General features: G+C 48.2%; 1 protein-coding gene across 1 annotated transcript in view; it reads right to left on the reverse strand.

Moving 5' to 3' along the window:
* NCOR2 (nuclear receptor corepressor 2) overlaps window positions 1-18,838 on the reverse strand; it is a 392,352-nt gene that overhangs the window by 115,939 nt on the left and 257,575 nt on the right. Inside the window, exons 11-14 of the mRNA XM_024196814.3 lie at window positions 16,816-16,906; window positions 13,712-13,890; window positions 8,573-8,627; window positions 5,930-6,028 (exon numbers count right to left, since the gene is read on the reverse strand). Coding sequence (XP_024052582.2) covers window positions 5,930-6,028; window positions 8,573-8,627; window positions 13,712-13,890; window positions 16,816-16,906 — 424 coding nt within the window. The remainder of the gene's footprint in view (window positions 1-5,929; window positions 6,029-8,572; window positions 8,628-13,711; window positions 13,891-16,815; window positions 16,907-18,838) is intronic.

The following is an 18,838-nucleotide window of genomic DNA, read 5'->3' on the forward strand; positions in this document are numbered from 1 at the left end:
CCACCTGCCTTCCTGCAGTTGGAGTGAGGCTTTCCCTTAGGGCTTGTCTGCGTGAGGAAAGCGCCCGGCACAGCTACCGCGTTGTAGCTTCTCAGGTCTACTCCGCTGGCTTGCCACTGGATTTTGGAATAAAAGGGACTTTATTCCACAAGAACTAGGCTGCATGGAGTAATTTGTCATGGAATGAAGTCATTTTTATTCCAAAACAGAGCGCCTACATGGGGAAGTTAGGCTGGAATAGCAGAATAGTTATTCGGCTAGAGCTAAGCCAGTCAGATTCGCCACGTACACAAGACTGAAGCAACACATTCCCTCATACCACGAAGTGAATTTGAAGCTGAGTAAGTCATTGAAGGAGACTGTGTCTTGGAAGTCCTGAAGAGTTTATACCCCCCATGCATGTGTGCCTGCATGTAAATTTCAATTCAACCCGGTGCATGCTTCTGTTTAGTAACGTGCACGGTAATATTTGATCGGATTTTTTTTTTTTAAGTTTTAGAGTGATGATGAAATTATATATTAGAAAACTGTGTTTTTGAAAAAGGTAAAAAATTCATAGACTCATAGAACCACAGGGTTAGAAGGGACTGCAAGGGTCATCTGGTCTACCCCCCTGCCCAGATGCAGCATTTGTTGTGTCTAACCCATCCAAGACAGATGGCTCCAGCCTCCTTTTGCAACTCTCCAGCGAAGGAGCGTCCATGACTTCCCTAGGCATCTGTTCCATTGTCCTACTGTTCTTACCGTTAGGAAGTTTTTCCTGAAACAATCTAAATTTGCTATGCCGTAGTTTGAACCCATTGCCTCTTGTCCTGCCCTCTGTGGCAAGCAAGAATAATATTTCTCTATCTTATTAAGGCAGCCTTTCAAGTATTTGAAGACCCCTATCATATCCCCCCTTAATCTCCTCTTTTCCAAACTACACATACCCAGTTCCTTCAGCCTTTGCTCATATGGCTTGCGTTCCATTCCTTTGATCATCTTTGTCGCTCGCCTCTGGATCCCTTCCAGTTTCTCTACATCCTTTTTATACATTGGTGACCAAAATTGGACACAGTACTCCAGCTGAGGCCTAACCGGCACCGAGTAAAGCGGTACAATCACCTCCCGTGATTTGTCTGCTGTGCCTTTGTTAATGCAGCTTCAAATTGCATTTGCTTTTTTTGCAACAGCATCACATTGCTAACTCATATTGAGACTGTGATCCACCACAACTCCCAGATCCTTCTCAGAGGTCCTGCTGCCAAGCCAGTTATCCTCCATTCTGAATTTGGGCATTTGGTTTTTCTTCTCTAAGTGGAGCACCTTCCATTTGTCTTTGTTGAATTTCATTTTGTTGTCTATAGCCCAGTTCTCCAATTTATCAGGATCCCTTTGAATTTTAGCATTACCCTCCAAAGGGCTGGCAACCCTCCTGCAAATCTGATCAGTATGCTCTGTATTCCTACATCCAGGTAATTAATAAAGATGTTAAACAACACTGAACCCAGTTACAGATCCCCATGGAACCCCACTTGAGACCTACCTCCAATCTGACAGTCCATTAATAGCTACTCTTTGTTTGCGGTTGTTTAACCAATTATGTATCCACTTAATGGCAGTTCCACCGAGCCTGCATTTCTCCAGCTACTTAACAGAATGTCATGTGGTACTATAGTAAAAGCCTTGTTAAAGTCCAGGTATATTATGTCCACTGCATTCCCCCTAACCACTAAACCAGTTATCTTGTCAAAGAAGGAAATCAAGCTGGTTTGGCAGGATTTGTACTTGGTAAATCCATGCTGGCTGCTAGTGATCACCCCTTCATCCTCCGAGTATTCGCAAATTGAATGTTTTAGACATTGCTCTAGTAGCTTCCCAGGTATCTAGGTCAGGCTGACTGGTCTATAGTTCCCCAGCTTCTCCTTTCCCCCCCTTTCTAAAGATGGGCCCTACGTTAGCCCTGCTCCAGGCTTCCAGGACCTCTCCTGTCATCCATGAGTTTGCAAATATTATTGCCAATGGCGCCGAGATTTCTTTAGCGAATTCCTTCAGCACCCTGGGGTGAATAGCACCAGGCACCGCTGATTTGAATTCATTCAGATTAGTCAGAAGATCCCCGACGTGTTCTTCGCTTATCTTGAGCTGCATCCCTCCCCCTTTATTGTCTATGATAACTTCACTGGTCATCTATCTGGTCACATGTTATTTTTTGTGTGAAGACTGAAACAAAGTAGGCGTTAAGCAGCTCCGCCTTCCGATCATCCTCTGTTACCAGCTCACCTTCTCCACTGAGCAGAGGACGCATACCATCCCTGATCTTTTTTTTGTGTCTCTAACCTATTTGTAGAACCCCTTCTTGTTGTCTCTAACATTTCTTGCCAGCTGTAACTCATTCTTTGCCTTGGCTTTCCTGACTCTGTCCCTACATGCTCGCTCTATTCCCATTATACTTCCTTGGGGACATGCCCCTCCGTTCCTTTTGGTTTTCAGATAGCTAAAAAGTTCCTTGTGCAGCCATGCTGGTCTTCTGTGGCTCTTCTCTTTCCTTTGTGTCGGAATAGCTTAAATGTTGAGCCTCCTGTATTACATCTTTTAGCAACTGCCAGCCCTCTGATTCTTTTTCCCCCCCCTAATTGGTCTTTCCATAGGATCCTGCCTACTATTTCTCTGAGTTGCTTGAAATCTGCCTTTTTGAAATCCTGTGTCCTTGGTTTGTTGTTCTCGTGTCCTCCTTTCCTTAGGATCTTGAATTCTATCACCTCATGTTCACTTCCTCCCAACTTCCCAACCATCTTCCCCTTCGCAACTAATTCATCTCTGTTGGTCAAAACCAGATCAAAATGGATGACCCCCAAGTTGTTTCCTAAACTTTTTGAATCAGAAAGTTGTTCCCTACACATGCTAAGAACTTGCAGGACATATTATGTTTTGCATATTATGTAAGAGTCTTCCAACAGGTATCAGGGAAGTTAAAATCCCCATTAACACAAGCTCAAGTATATTAGCTAAGCTTGTTATCTGCTTGTAGAACGCCTGACAAAACACAGACATAAAGACAGTATGTAATTAACTTTGTACTCTATCTGGGGTTAAGGTATTAAGACTGTAACTTCAAGATTATGAATTGCCCTTAAATTGTTAAATGATCCAGTGCTCAAAGGCCAAAGGGCACTGCAGTGTGATTTTTTTAATTGAATTCAAAGTCATTATTTTAGAGAGTGTTAGCATGTTGGTGAGGGGGGAGTAGGAATGACAGGATATCAGATTTGCTCACCTTTCTCTCATTCGAGTTTGGAAAACAGACCAACCAGTGAGCCCACATTCTGCGTTAGACCACCAGCCTCCTGGGTTTTATTATGTCGAGCCTGCGAAGTCCCTGATTGCAGCAAGAGCTCTTTCAGCAGTAAATAGCAGCTGTACAAGGAATATCCTTTGCCAGGGGACAAGCAGCCAAAGCAGCTACGGGAATTTTTTAAATTTATGTTCTAATAACTAGACCACAATGACAGTCTTGACACTAGAAAAGCTCATTTCATCTCATAATTATCTCCTACCCGCCCTGAGCTCCCCTCTTTCCTCAAAGCAAATAAAACCACCAATATTGCCTTCTCAAAAGCATCAACAGAGCAACAAAAGACCCAGCGGAAACGCGATTTCTATCTGAATTCAGCTGCATGCTCTGCTACGACAAACACTACATTTCTTTTTTTCCCCCCCTCTACTAAATCCCAGTTTCTCATGTTTAAATCTCTTCCATCTAGAATGGCAAGTTCAATGCTTTAACTGCATCAATTCTAGTTAACAAGGTGGAATGCAGACTGATGTTACGAAGGTTGCATAGAAGCCCCCTTTCTCCTGTTGTTCAGACAGCTGCAGGGTTTCTGAAAACCTTATGCGCTGAGACCACGAATTCTCATACCGACCCTGTTTTGTCTCATTGTTCCCTTGTGCTTCACCACCTCCAATCAACCCATGCACTGATTTCAACAGAACGATGCCAAATTACGCCCATGGAAGATCTGTCCATACAGCTTTCCTTTTTCTGCGAAGCACCTAGCACACTTCTGGGCGCTTGGTAATAATAATAGATTTAATAAAGGCTTGATTATTCCACATACCCCTTCAAAACTTCCGATCCGACGCTCTTATTTTAATCGATATCCTCAAATTCCAAATGCTTGACATTTACAAGCCTCCAAAATGACAGAACCCTACTTCTAGTGATCACACACAGGCCCATTCATTAATTGTGAGCAAGCCCCCGGGGACTTTTTGTAACCAAGTATGGTTTATAACCTAAAATGTAAATAAAACACTCTAAGTGAAGTATATGCAGGTATGTCACCACACAGGTGCACATCTACAAGCAGAGGAGGGTGGTAAATTCACTCCCTGTGCCTGTTACTTGCTCAATTCAACACTGAAATCAGAATTAGCCATGTGCCTCTGATATGAACAAGGAATGAACGTGGCCTCACGTCCTAGTTGCTGTGATCTAACAAAACAGACCATGGTCAACACTATAAAATGTACTGCAGGGAACCATCCCATGTTTGCAGGGAGATGGATCACCTAATAGGCCTTTTCCATTTCTAAGTCTGAAAAAAAGAAGAGAAAATTGGGCCAGACTGTGGTATTCATCATGTGCTAACTATTCTGGTGCCTTAATGCTGTGGAGATCAAATTGGGGTAAAGCTACCTATCTCCCTTCCAATCAGACAAGTACCTCTTATAGCAAGGCATCGGGATGAACTGCTTATGTTGATAATATAATAGGACAAGAAAGAATGGCATTAGCCTTTTTTCCCCTCCCTAGCATCATGTTATCTAAATAGATTCTCCCCGCCCCCCTTCTGTGAAATGGACAGTTCCTAAAGGTTCGGGATTCACCAGCACACTTCCCACTGGGTTAAAGACGTGGGCTGAGACGGTCGATGCTGCTTAAGAGACGTGGACACCCAGTTCCCTTAGACAGCTTGGAAAATCTCAGTGGCAGAGTTAATGTGACCTTTCAGTCACTGGCTCAAATCTAGCCCTGGAGCTGACCGCACAGGGTGACCACACGCCACTGCCAGTTCTTTTGGGTTGTCTGTGAAATGAGTTCAGTGGTCTCAGCTGAGTTCCCAAGGAGCAGATACATCTCAAGGATCCATATCACAAAAGCCACTGCCACAACGGTTACCTTTACTGACAGTCTGAGGGAGGCAAAGATCTAAATGGCCCAAGGGGACTGAATATTCTTCTCACCTGTAAGGCTGGTGGTCCCTAGAGCCGTGGCAGTGAGGTGCAGTGGTAGACAGCTTGGGGAAACTTATTCTACTGCCTAGTGTGTACGCCGAGGACTCCAGCCTCTCGGGTCTTTCACAAGCACTAATTCCCTTTTTAAATAGTCTCTTTTTTAAATCTACTGATAAGCTGGGGAGGAGGAGAATATATAAATGTCACCACTTCCCAGACGACAACACCTCGAGAGCCAGTCAGTGAACCGCTCTGACCACGACAAGGCCCCAAACAGCTTTTCAATTCCAAGATCAGTGCCCTGATGGGAAGAGCCACTGCGGCCAGCAACCAGGCTACCCACTCCCTGGGGAGAGGAGGAATGATCGGGTATGGGTCACCTTAACCTGACACTTGTGGGCTGTGAATATAAAGGATTGCTGCTGTGTGGTCAGGAGGAGAGACCGGTTAAAGCAGTGGTTCTCAAACTTTTGTACTGGTGACCCCTTTCACATAGCAAGCCTCTGAGTGCAACCCCCTCTTATAAATTAAAAACACCTTTTAATATATTTAACCCCATTATAAATGCTGGAGGCAAAGCGAGGTTTAGGGTGGAGGCTGACAGCTCGCGATCCCCCATGTAAAAGCCTCGCAACCCCCCGAGGGGTCCCAACCCCCAGCTTGAGAACCCCTGGGCTAAAGGTCCCGTGCATCTGTCTTCACCTCTTACCTGATTCTTCCCCCTTCGTCGATAATTCCTCCTCACCAGGTTCTTGTAGTTCTCACTCTTCTTGGTCAGGTAGTAATAGAGCACGCAGTCTGCCACCGTCTGTAACGACACAGGAAGTTACGGAGCACGGCACTTTTGACACTAGCATTCTTTCAGAGCGCAGGATTCCAGCACTGTGCGTTTGGGCACACGCGACACACTGCATGTGTCCAGACCCCGACACAGCAGGGTTTCCTTCGATTACCGGAGGTATGCAGGGCAAAAAACATTCCCACACCCACCCAGAGCAAGGCTTTCCCTTGAGAGCTCAGGATGGGCCCAGCGATTTAGGAGAAATGCTCAGCCATGGAACAGAGCAAGCCCCCATGCATACCCAGGACACTCAACACCCAGCGAACTTTAGAGTGATGAGCTGGGACCCCTTCCTATCAGTGCCCCCCATCCAGAATAGAGCGCCGGCAGTGCTGGATCCCACAACTGCTGGGTTGAACACATTTCCCTGTCCATCTGACATACTGAGTCCTCTGCCTTCAGAAGCTGCTGCCTGGATTCCAATTACAATGCTGAGAGAGAGGCAGGCCCCGGCCTAGAGCAACGACGTATGGACCAGTTGCATTAGAAAACCGGAGAAAGGGGGAGTTTGGAACACGACGGTGCTCTAGTACAGAAGGCAGCCGCACAGTGAGCAGCTCTGCATGCACAGAGGCGGCTCTGTCGACAGGATAAGTAGGCTGCACAGTACCTGCCGACACGGCTGTTGCAGTCGCGCAGGGAGAATAAAGCTGTTTGCAAAACAGAGTCTGGTTGTTCTAAAGCGTTAATTGGATCCCTTTCCATAGCCCCAATTACACACACACACACACACACACACACACACACACACACACACACACACACACACACACACACACCCCTACCTGTTCCAAGGGCTAAGATCACTACAAACGATTACAAATGTTTGAAAAACAAATTTAAAAATTTATTAGTTGATTACGTTGAGCATCTCTCTCTGACTGCCATCACAAAGAGGCGAGTGGACATGTTGGGTCCCATAATTACAGCCTGTGTTGTAAAAGAGTATAACTAAAAGGCAGAGACATGTTATAGCTTGGAAGAGAGAGCAGACTGCTGGTACCAGCCAAGGCATAACAAATCTGACTTAATGACGTGGAAGAACTGGGAAGATCTTGGTGTTTCATAGGCCATGTGCCTGCTAGGCTTTCTAGAAGAGGGTCTGTGTGTCTATTGCCCTGTTTGCCAGTTGGGATGAGAAATGGAGCTTTCTGCTCCAGAATCTGAGTGTGTTAATCCAGGCTACGATGATATTCTCCTGAGACAGAAGTTGGTTTGCAACTTGGACAACCAGGACAATAAGTGGCTGGCCATGTCCTAGCAGATCCCATCCTTTTAGAGAAAGGGCAGTCTCTTTGCTAGCACACTGGTCTGGGACTCAGGAGACCTGGACTCTCTTCCCACCTCTGCCACCGACCTGCTGTGTGACCTTGGGCAAGTCACTTCATTGCTCTATGCCTCAATTTCCCCATCTGTAAAGTGGCAATAATGATGCTTCCCTCCTTTGCAAAGTGTTTGAGATCTACAGGTCAAAAGTGCTAGGACTGGAGTGCTAGCCTAGAGACTTCCTTCCCAGATGCCGCGACATTGGGCCCATTTAGGATTTACTGATTTGATACCACCCAAACCTCCAGGCTGCCCCGCTCTCGTACAGATTGCTTGTCTTGTCTTGGGAGGAACAGAAGATTCACTATGTTCTGGGGTCTGCTTTTCAAATACTTCCTCTGTTTGTCCAACTAGTGGGGGGTCAGGAAAGTCCCTTGATGTAAATCAATCCATCAGGAACGCGCACTGGGGAGCTCGGGCCCTTTCAGTGTCTATCCACCACAAAAAACCTCTTGGCTATTGATGGTTTTTCAGAATTAAAAAAAGAAAAACGATAATGCAAGAGATCAGTGGGTTACTAGTCACAACATCTCTGGGGCCCAGCCCTGAGCCGAGACAGGGGCAGCACACGGTACAGGGCACGACGGATGTCTGCTACCCCCCCAATACAAGACACTCCAGTTGATGGGAGATGCCTACAAAATGTGGCATAAAGCAGAGGCGTGGGTTTAGCTGCCTACACCGTAGGTTTGACACCCTGGGACCCTGAGCTCCAAATCCCTTTAGAGCTGACTCCACCTCGCACCCTTCCAAGCTGAGCCGAGACCCAGCGACTTCATTTCATGTGGGGTCATTCAGATGAGACCAGAAAAACGAAGGTCCTTGCCTGCTCTCCACAGACATTCCAGGCCCACGTTCTCTCATAAAAATAGGGCTATGCCCGGACGTCCTTGGCCAGCACTTTCCCTCCTCTGGCTAGTGTGCAGACACCTCGCTGGCTCCCTCTGCCCCAGAAGTGGCTGCCTTTCCATAGCAAATACAGGATTTATAAAGTGACTCTGATTCTTTGGTGAAAGAAACTCTGTGGCGACACCGGGCATTATAAAAGAAGGTTTTTCAACAGGAGGAATAGTTCTGTGCATTAGATACTTTGGGGACAGGTGCTAGAGAAACACTTGAGATAAATGAAAGACAGCGACAGATAAGGGGTTTAAAATCACTTCGTTACAAACCAAATCAACTTACCTTCCTGTCCAAAAATGAAGCAATCACACCAAAATTCTTTGGATGCTGCATGAACCTAGGAGAGCAAGAGACAAAAGGTTAAAGTGAAAGCCGGGAGATCTCTCTGTTTGTTCTCCACGTTTGCCTTTGTGATCCCAAGCTCTGGCCTTGCAGCTGCCTGCAGCACTCCATCTGCTGGCAAAGCGAGCCTGCAATCGGAAAGGCAGAGGGCAGTGGGGCGGGTGGGAGGGAGCTTTTCAAGTGACTCATTGGTTTGAGAAAATATTTATTTGTCCTGATGAGGCAGCTTCCCAGAAAGAGGAGAACTTTCAATGTAGCCGATTCAAGTTTTGTTGACTGGGAGTTGAAGGTGGGGGAGAAAGTGTCTCCTTCCCCCAACCCCACCCCCAGTATTTTGGCGTTTATTCCACAGGTTTGCATAGCAGGGCAGGGAAAGAGAGAAGAAATAGGACAAAAAGCTTCAGTATCTTGAAACAGATAGTGCCATGGAACAGTCTTCAGCAATCAGCTAAATCACATACGACAGGAAGGCCTAACAACTACTCCGCTTCATGCCAGCCTCTCTCTCAAGCCCCGTCGAAGGAAAGAGAGGCAGAAGATTGCAACCGATTCCCTTTAAGTGCCAAGCGTAGGAGAGAGAGGAGTTTGAAACGGCTCATTTGTTTTCCCTTTGCGAGGAAGTTACAGGGAAATCACTAAGCATGATTAAAATGCCTTGGCACCACCAGGACCAGCTGCTGGTCAGAAGTCCCCTGGGAGAAGTGAGAGCCGCATGGAAGCTGCGCTCCTGGGAGAGCGTCAAACTCACTCAGCCCCTTCCAGTAAAAGACCCAAACGCTCACCCAGCCTGAGAAAGGCAAGAGGTGACGATTCTGACCCCTCTGAAGTCAATGAGAGCTTTGCCATTGACTTCAATGGAGCCAGGGGTTCACCAAACAAGTCTATCGGTGCTAGCACCCAAGGGTTCTGGCTCTGGTGTGTCCTGGGTGTCCCCCTCCATCCCTCCCTGTGCTGGGCGCCATCACGCCATCACTGCCTGCCTGCCATTCATCGGGGTGAGTGCTGACCATAGCAGCTCACACAGCAGGCATGGTGCAGGGTGTTCTTATAAGGAGGGTTTGGAACAATCCCCTCCCCACCACACACAGCTACTCTGCTTGGGCAGCTGCCCCCTTCAGTGAGGGGCACGCGGCTGTAGGTCTGCGAAGCTAGGGATGCATCGGCTATGCAGTTCAGCCACCCTCCACAGATGCATTTCCCCCATACTCTGATGAACTGATAGAGGTGCCAAGAGAGGTTAGGAGCCATGGCTTTAAATGATCATGAGATTTCCCCTTCTACATTCTTACAATGATGGATGATCTACCAAAGAATCTAGGGGCTAGTGACGCCACCACCTGCGGCTTGGTTTATGCTGCAATTGAGCCCAGAGCTCTGATGCCAAGAATACCAGCCTGCAGCTGCAAAGACCCAATCTGGCCTGAGAAGGGGAAGGACGAGAAAAGACTGAGCATAGTCTGCCGAGCAGTATCTTGGTAGCTGGCAATGATGTGCTAAGGGAACATGGAATTAATGTCTGGAGTCGGACTTGCAGACATATAAGTGACCAGCAAGAAACGGGCTGATCCTTAAGCAAAGGCTGAGCAAACGTGGCCTGGGAATCTTGGACATCCTTTGAAGTGGTTGCCCAAGGCAGGGGTTTGCCTGTAGGAAAGGATCCTTAGTGCAGGTTTCACTGTGATTTAACAGCTTCATGTCTGAAAAACATCTCCTGGTGCAGAGAACAGAATGTGCTAGCTGGTGCCACATTACCTCGGCACTGGGTCCGGGTGGGGAATGGCTGGTGCCATGTTACCTCGGCACTGGGTCCAGGTGGGGAATGGCTGGTGCCACGTTACCTTGGCACTCTGTCCGGGTGGGGAATGGCTGGTGCCACGTTACCTCGGCACTGGCTACGGGTGGGGAATGGGGTCTTAGAAAACTATTTCATGGGAAGTTCACCTGAACGCAACTGTGAGCCATTATAAACCACCCCTATTTCCTCTCACCTTTCGGCCGCCATGGCAGAGGGCTGGCTACTGTAAGAAACACCCCAAACTACGAGGGACAAAGGGTTCCAAATGTTGCCAGCTAACGAACCCTGTCTGAACAGATGCATCATCACTTGTGTCTGTTAAAGCCTGGCTTTTAATGCGCTCTCTCTCCCCCCTATGTTTAAAGACAGCACAGTCGGTAATTAAACAGCGCAACCCCAGATGGGGGAAACAGCTTCCTTTCATGTGTTATTTCAGCTTGTTGCTGGAACTGCAGGACAACGCGAGTAGTTCGCAGGCTTCTGAGTTACCCAAGAGATTGACAGGGCGATGGAGGCTTGGAGGGGCTTTCCCCCTTTGCAGAACACACACGGTGTCAGCAGGCTGACCCCAGCTGGAGCAGCTAATAGCGCCTCTGAGCGGCTGCACCTCCAGCAGGGAGAGAGCCTACAATGCAAAAGCAACAGCTCCTCTAACCAACCCCTCCTCTTTAACTAGTGGGACAGGACTAAAGAGTGTTTGGCATACGCTATTCCTGGCATGCAAGGGAAAAACAAACTGGTGCGTTGCCAAAGCTATGGCTAAGGACTGTCTGTGTTTAAACAAAATACCTTGCCTGGGTTCCCCCCGACAAAACTGCTCCCTTAGCCTCAGCATAGTGGAATGCAGTGGAATGGGAATTCAGCTGGGAGTTCAACACAATGGACCCTGGCCCAGAAGTGCCCCTTGCTGGATTTGTGCTGCTCCCAGAGCGAGCGGCTCTCTGACAGCAGACAGAACCCAGCATGGCACAAGTCAAACCTTCCTGAGGGCCTCCTATGCAGTCACACGTCTGACTCAGCGTTACGGGATCGGTAAAATCTCTGCCTCGGGAAAACTCTCTGTAGACAACAACTGCACAGTATGGGCTGGCTGCTCTCTCTGATGGAAGGCAGAGGTCTAAGAGGCCGAACGTTCTAATGAAACATACGTGAGGCTTGAAGTCCAGCTCCAGACCTTGGTTCAGCTGCCGATTCTCTGTACGGCGTTGGGCAAGTCAGAACCTCCCTGCCTCAGTTTCCCTGAGCGTGTAAGGTCACTGGTTAACTCACAAGGGTGTTGTCAGGTTTGAACGATCGACGTCCGTACAAGGCTTCACAGACACAGAGCCTGATTCTGGTCTAACTGCACCAGCTTTATTATCCCAGCGTCACTGCTGACTTGGGTGGCGCTATTGCTGCTTTATATGTGCTGAAGTGAGACTAGAATCCGGACTCAGACTGCCCTAAGGATGGTCAGTGTAATCAATGACTGCAGCAGAGCGGGAGCTAGTCAGAGCTGCAGCCAGCAGATGGCTTTCCCGGGGCAACAAGGGAACATAAATGGGGGCACTGAGCACGTGGGAGGTGGCTAGTGCGGAGGATGGAGCAGTGGGAACGCAGCGCTTGGAAGCTTACAATAAAGACCCCTTTAAACATTACCCATCTGCAGCTGCAGGCTGTTACATCACGCATCCTAACGTGTGAATCTATACAAATATAATACCACACCCTGGAGAGCTCTTCTATGGCATGTGACTAAAGGAGAAACTGAGATGTTAAAAAAGAATCCGAGACACTTTAACAAAGTGGGATCACATCACAGATCTGAGGCTGTTTGTCGTGTACTAAACGTATAAACAAATGGCTGCTCGAGGAACTTGGTTTTGCGGCAGTTTTATAAATATGCATGACTTCATACTCAGAGCAGAGCCATGCAAACAACAATAGGCCTCTTCAAAGTCAGCACTCGCAAGGCTGCTAACACTCAGACAGACTTCTGGTCCCATGGGCGAGTTGTGCTGTCAAAGGGACCCTGATTGTCTTCAGGCAGGGCCATACTTCCATGCTGTGCTCTTTAAGGCAGGTATTGTTTTTTTCCATGGTGCCTCTGCACAGCACAATAAGGGCAAACGGGGGCTTCTAGTTGTAATCCCGATAATAACAACAGAACACTCTACTTCTCTACCGGCACTACACAAGGCCAAGTTGGGGACAAGCGCCGAGGTCGGCGTAAAATAAAGCAACCTGACCCTTTGTCCAACTTGAACGGAACTGGAATCTGCCTTAAGTTCTGAGTAAGTCTGGTTAAACTGATCCCAGGACAAGTTACAAGGGTCCCCTATTTTTACCTGAGTGTGCCGGTGATGAACGACTGCAGGACCCAGGGTCCCATTCAATTTCATGGGTTGGAGAGATTGAAGTCAGGGCAAGCTGAGTTTTGTCAATGTCTGTAAATTGTATTATACGTGCGTCTTGCACTTCGGATGGCCCACCCTGACAAAAATGAAACCATCGTGCATGGACGATGCAACAGTCATGCATGGAATCTTCTAGCGTCATTAACCAGGTCTGATCCTTACATTTTCCTTACATTTTACTTAAAATAATTAACTCATGCACCATTCCAGGTGCAATATTGCAGTTTTGATGCCCTGGGAGACACCATATATTTAAAAAGGCTAATAACACAGGGTCTTTGCAATTGCTTGCTTCAGTTGCGTGTGGAAGTAACAACTATGAGGAAGGCCATCAAAGGTATTCCTGACACGAAGAAAACCAGGACAGATTGGAAGTCTCCAAAGAACCTCTCCAGATAAGGCTTGAGATGAGATGAGCCCAGTGACCTTGTCTAGTTCAAAGTATGCATTTCCCCTTTCGTAAGCAGGGTGTCTATTCCAATGGCTCCCCATACCAAACCAAACCTTTAGATCGGCTCCTCTTGGGCATATTCTGGCTTGCACCTTGGTCCTTTTTTCTAGGTTCAGTCTCACCCAAGTTATCAGACTGCCTGGCACAGATACCACCATTTAGAGTTTTTCTAAAAAACCTTTGTGATTCACCAGTCATTGCTGTCTACAGCCCAGCAGCCATTCAAGCTACTGCAAGGAATTCAGCTTCCAAAACACACTGCTATGCATGCACTGGTAGCCAGGGTGTCATCACAGAATCTACCACTGCTTTCCACTACCACCATATTGCTGGCGCAACCCAGGGCCCAGTGCTCAAGTCGTTATCCAGCCCGTACACCACGCTTCCCAACACCCGATTCCCATTGGCTACGGTCAGCCACTTCTCAGTCCACTCACTTTTCCCGAAAGGTCTCCTTCTCCTGTTCGCTCCACATGTTCATCACCTGCCGGTCCTTATACACCTTCATGGGGTCGTCCATCAGGCCGTTCATGTTGATGAATTTAATGCGCTGCTGGTCAGCATCGTATAGCATGGGGGGGATGACGGCTAGCTGGCGCATCTGCTTCTCCAGGTTCTTTGGGAAAGAAAGCGAAGGGGACAGTTCTCATCAGCATCACAGAGCCCAGGGGAGAATTAGAGGGGACAGATGTTCATAGGGAAAGGACAGGCTGTGGGACAGGAGACTTTAAAGGCAAGCACTAGACAGCTTTATTGCTGGAGTAACCCTAAATTAAATATTGAAAGAAGCTGTCACCCTCAGCAGGGAAACAGTTAATCTTCCCTTTGGAAATAAAAGGCTCTTGAGACACATTGTAAAAATGTTTGACCCAAGGAAACCAACCCCTGTGCACACAGCTAGAGACAGGCAAAATCAGGGCTCGCTGGGGGTTTGCAAGCCCTTGTCAGTCAGGTCTGGATTTTATAAAATCACACAAAGAGTGGCTCAAATCTCAACTGCACAGTTTGGATGTAAGCAGGAGTGGGTCCAGTTTTGCAAATATCTTGGTCTGAATGTTATTTTGCAAATGGGGAGGAGGGCTGAAGGGGTCGGGGGTGGAAAAGATGGGTCTGGAGCCAGTCTCATTCCATGGGAATCTTTTGTTTTTATGAAAACTTCCCTAACACCCTCCTCCACTTCCCTTCTGCTCTCAGTGTGGTTTGAAACTCAAACGGGCAGTGTCTCCAAAGCACTGGAGGCAATAACTGAATGGACTTCTCCACACAACGCTCAATTCTTAGACTCTGTATTTGCTACTAAGTGGGTCTAATTTCCACTCGGTAAACACACAATCTATAGTCAGGTTCACGTCTGACATTCTCCCAAAGGCCACTTCGTCCATTCACGGCACATCCCAACAACCATTTCTTATTGCCACGTTAGATGTTTAAACAAACAGCAGATTCTCCGCTTTGCCACCGAAAGTGACAGCCTATTGCTGTGCCGTAATCCTTTCCCCCGCTCACTGTTAAACACTTTGGGGCAGATTCTGATGCCCGTACTCTAATTTATTAACAGCAGCAAAATTCACGAGTAGTCCCTATTGACTTCAGTGGAGCTCTTCCCGGTGTCAAACCCGAACTCAACGTGAGTAAGGATCTCAGAATCTGGCCCTCGTTGATTAAGGACCGGGGAAGCCCAGCTCTGGAGTGGCATGTTCTGATCTTGATTTGTAACCAGCTGTCAATATTTCAGAGAACGCTGAACTTCTAAGACTTCAGAGAAGTGTAAACCTAGCCAGAGTCTCTTACTCTGCAAAGAGTCTTGATGCTTCACTATCAAATTCACGCACAAACTCCACATCCTAGCACGGAAGAGGATGGGAGTACATGCCGATCCAAAGAGCAGTAGTTACAGCTGTCTGGCATGGCACTCTGACTGACACAAAGTCGCTTCCTCTTAGCTTCCCACATCCTCAGACTCCACAGCAACGCCTCTCACTCTGGCAACACCTTTGATGACATTCAAAATGCTTATAGCTCTCAAGGATGTTCTCTTAATGAGAGGTAAGCGCCAGTTCTCACGAAGTGAGTGGGTTGGCCAGGACAAACACAGGCTGGCCAACAAAATTTAATAATCAGAGCCGTGACGTGTAATGACATCATTAGCACCAGTTAAGCTCACGATGGACCTGCCCCGAATGAGCAGCATCGAATCAGATCTCTGATCTGTTTGGTGCTGGTCTCAGACAACAGCTAAGGATCTATCTAAGGCCAAGTCGACACTAAAACGTTAGGTGAACCCGGCGACCTTGCTCAGGGGTGTGAAAACTCCACCCCCGAGTGAGGCAGTGAAGCTGACCTACCCCCTGGGGCAGCCTGCGCTAGGTTGATGGAAGAATTTGTTGTTGGCCTCACTACTGCCCCTTGGGGAGGTGGATTAAGTGCAGCAGAACCCCTCCCGTTGCCGTAGGGAACGTCTACACCGAAGCGCTGCAGCTGGGCCGTGTCCCGGCTTCAGTATAGACATAGCCCAAGCTTGGTGGAATGGCATAATGCACATCCCAGCTGTTTGCTCCGTCTCGCACCTCTGCAGAAATGTTCTCTACAATGGGGCACTAGCTACCACCCTTTGCTATGGGCCCACTCGCTGAGTACTTTAGTTCCTGGAGATCAGTGCCAGGAAGCGCATCAGGCCCCCTCTGTGAAGAACGAATTGAAGCACGGTGCCTATCTGTCCCAGCCTCGGAGAACTAAGCTCATGGGTCAGCCTCTAACTTGGTCAAAGCAAACTCCCTCCCAGCCAAGGGCACAGCAAGTACAGGCAGCAAACAGCTCAGCTATTGCTGGGCAGCAGTTGCTGTCTCTTCCCAAGCACGAACCCACTCTTGACAGTTTGCGACCAGAGCCAGCCAAGCGGAACCCTCGTAAAACCAGATTCAGGAGAAGCCAATGTTGCTGGGACATCCTGCGATGATCAGAGCACTCAGAGAGTCAATCTGACTGGCTGATGTACAAACCATTCATCCCATAGGAATCCCCTTCGGGAAACAGCATCGCCCATTAAAATATTATCCAGAAGCCTGTGCTGTTGTGGGGTTCTGTTCCCCCACTCCCTATTTCAGTTTAAAAGAATAACCTGTTTGTAGGAATAATGACCGGCTGGAGTTGATGGCCTGAGATGCATTTGAGTGCAAAAAATGCCCTGCCACCTTGACTGTTATTTCATTACTTGAATTCCTCTAAAAGATCCCGCTGCTTCCCAGCACCGAGGATGGGAAGGGAGATGAGGTCAGCACTGAGGGGCGCTCCGATGGGCTGCTGCTTGCTCTCACAGATTCTGCTAACACTCCCAAGCCCCGCTCAGGGTCCTATCAGAAGCGTCAGGGAATCACATTCTGCGCATGACAATGTTTACTAAACACAGCCCGGCCTGGCGTTCACTGAAGTCGGCACCAGCTCCACCGTCGGGGTCTGTTGTGACTGCACTGAGTTCCCCAGAGGGAAGGGGGAATGGGGCGGGTGGGGAAAAAGGGAAGGAGAAACGGCGACCTGGTCTCACCTCTTGTTCCGAGAGCCCATCAATAATTTCTGACACCTCGTGTTCGCTGCGTGCGGCCGACATGGAGAGACCGCTGCCCCTCTGTCCTACCCTGCTGGGAAATGGCAATGAAACACTGAAAAATGTACGCCCCGTCTTGTACTTGGCACCGCGCCGCCATCATTTCCCGGGACTCCTCGCAGCCGAAAGGCGGCGCAGTCAAAACAGGAAACAGCCTGCCTTGGAGGCGAGAGGGAAGGGATCGCACACATGGCTCAGAGCTGCCTGACTGCAAAGCCGTTCTGCGGCTGTCCGTTTAACTCCAAAACTCACCTACACTAGCACCATGCTCAGTCCATAAACTCCATGTTTCAGAGCTGACCCAGGTTAAAAAAATCCATGGGATCCAAACGTGTAAACTCTCACTCCTGGGTGTAGTGCTTACTACCAGGAGCAGCTCCACTGACTCCACTGGGAGCAGTCCCAGCAGTGAGCACCACACCCAACCGCAAGCACTTGTAGGATTGGGGCCTACAATTAAAGAAAACCAAACCCAACCCAACCCATGTCCTTTCCTGTGTCTACCTGGAGACTCAGGGCTTGTCTACAGTGCAAAGTTGTCAACAAAACTTTTGTCTTTCACAGGTACTTTAAAAAGCCCCCCCCCGAAAGACAAAAGTTTTCCGACGCAAGTGGCAGTGTGAATACGGCTTTGTCGGCAGGAGCACGCTCCTGCCAACAAAGCTAACGCCGCTCGTGGTGCTGGAAGTATTTTGTCAGCAAAAGTGCCGACAAAGTACCGAAAAAGAGCGTCGACACACGCTGACTTTTAGCGGCAAGGCTGTGTCGACACATCTTTGTCACTAAAAGCTGCGTGGTGTAGACAAGCCCTTAGCGTGCGGCAAGCCAGCGTGTAAATCTGCAGCGTGCTAGGGAACGTGTGTCAAAGCGCGCTAGGGAATTTCCAGTGCGCAGGAGCAGTGTCCACCTGGCGACGGAGGGCCAGGCAGGCTACTGGGCTGTGTATTCACACCCTGGCTTGCCACACGCGGCATCTCCATGTAGATAAGCCTTTCGATTAACTCTAGGAATATTTACAATCCATATGACTTTCCACCATAGTTTTGTATTTCATTCATCCTGAACACTGCGATAAACCAGTCACTGTTTCACTTCTGCTTCTGCTCAGCTCCAGGTCATCTTGCCCACTGCAGTTGTGATTGGGCTGCAAATGCTGCAGGGAAATGCTTAGACCCAGACAAAGAAAGCTTCCATTAACAATTTTTTTGAAAAACCTGCCTGTTAATATTAGATTTTTTTTAAACGCTTTTCTTTTTAAGCAGCTAAGATCTAAACATGGGGTCTAAACTCACGGACAGAGCCTATGCTCTTTGATTTGACTACACACATTTTTAGAAAAGCTACAGACAAAGAAGCTGTAGGGTGGGACTTTTACAAGTGCCCAACTCTGCTCGCACTGAGGTCAATGGTAAAACTCCCACGGAATATGGCACCACACTAAACAGTCTGGGTCCTGACTTGCTAAGGCTTCTTGAGCCAACAATCGCCTGCTCAGCTGCTCCTCCTTTTGCTCTGGAACAGCCTGACCTTCAGAGTGCTTCTGAAGATGAAGTGAGTTGAGGAGAGGTAAATGAGCTGTGGGGATGGCAGTGGTGGTGGACAATGCTGATCATATGAATGGAGCGAGAGAGCAACACCTTTAACACCTTCAGATCTTTTGCAATCATTTCTACACGTTCTGCAGACGCTTGGCCTCTGTGCACATACCTAGATCAAAGCCTAGATATGGTTTTAACTATCTACATGACTAAATAATTAGACTGGGTCTGTCCACCTTGATTTGAGCCTCCTAGTATGAAACTAGGTATACCCTCTCCCAGTCAGATGTTCAGAGTGTGGAACTAACTCCGTGCGTTATGATGTGGCCAGCCAGGAAATTAACAACACAGGAAAAATGGAGATCTGGATTCTTGAAATTCCTCCTCCTCTGTAGACAGTCTGAGCTAGGCTGATCCCCCTTGGG

Source organism: Terrapene carolina, unplaced genomic scaffold (genome assembly GCF_002925995.2).
Source record: "Terrapene carolina triunguis isolate 2854851 unplaced genomic scaffold, T_m_triunguis-2.0 Scaffold234, whole genome shotgun sequence".
Lineage (NCBI taxonomy): Eukaryota > Metazoa > Chordata > Testudines > Emydidae > Terrapene > Terrapene triunguis.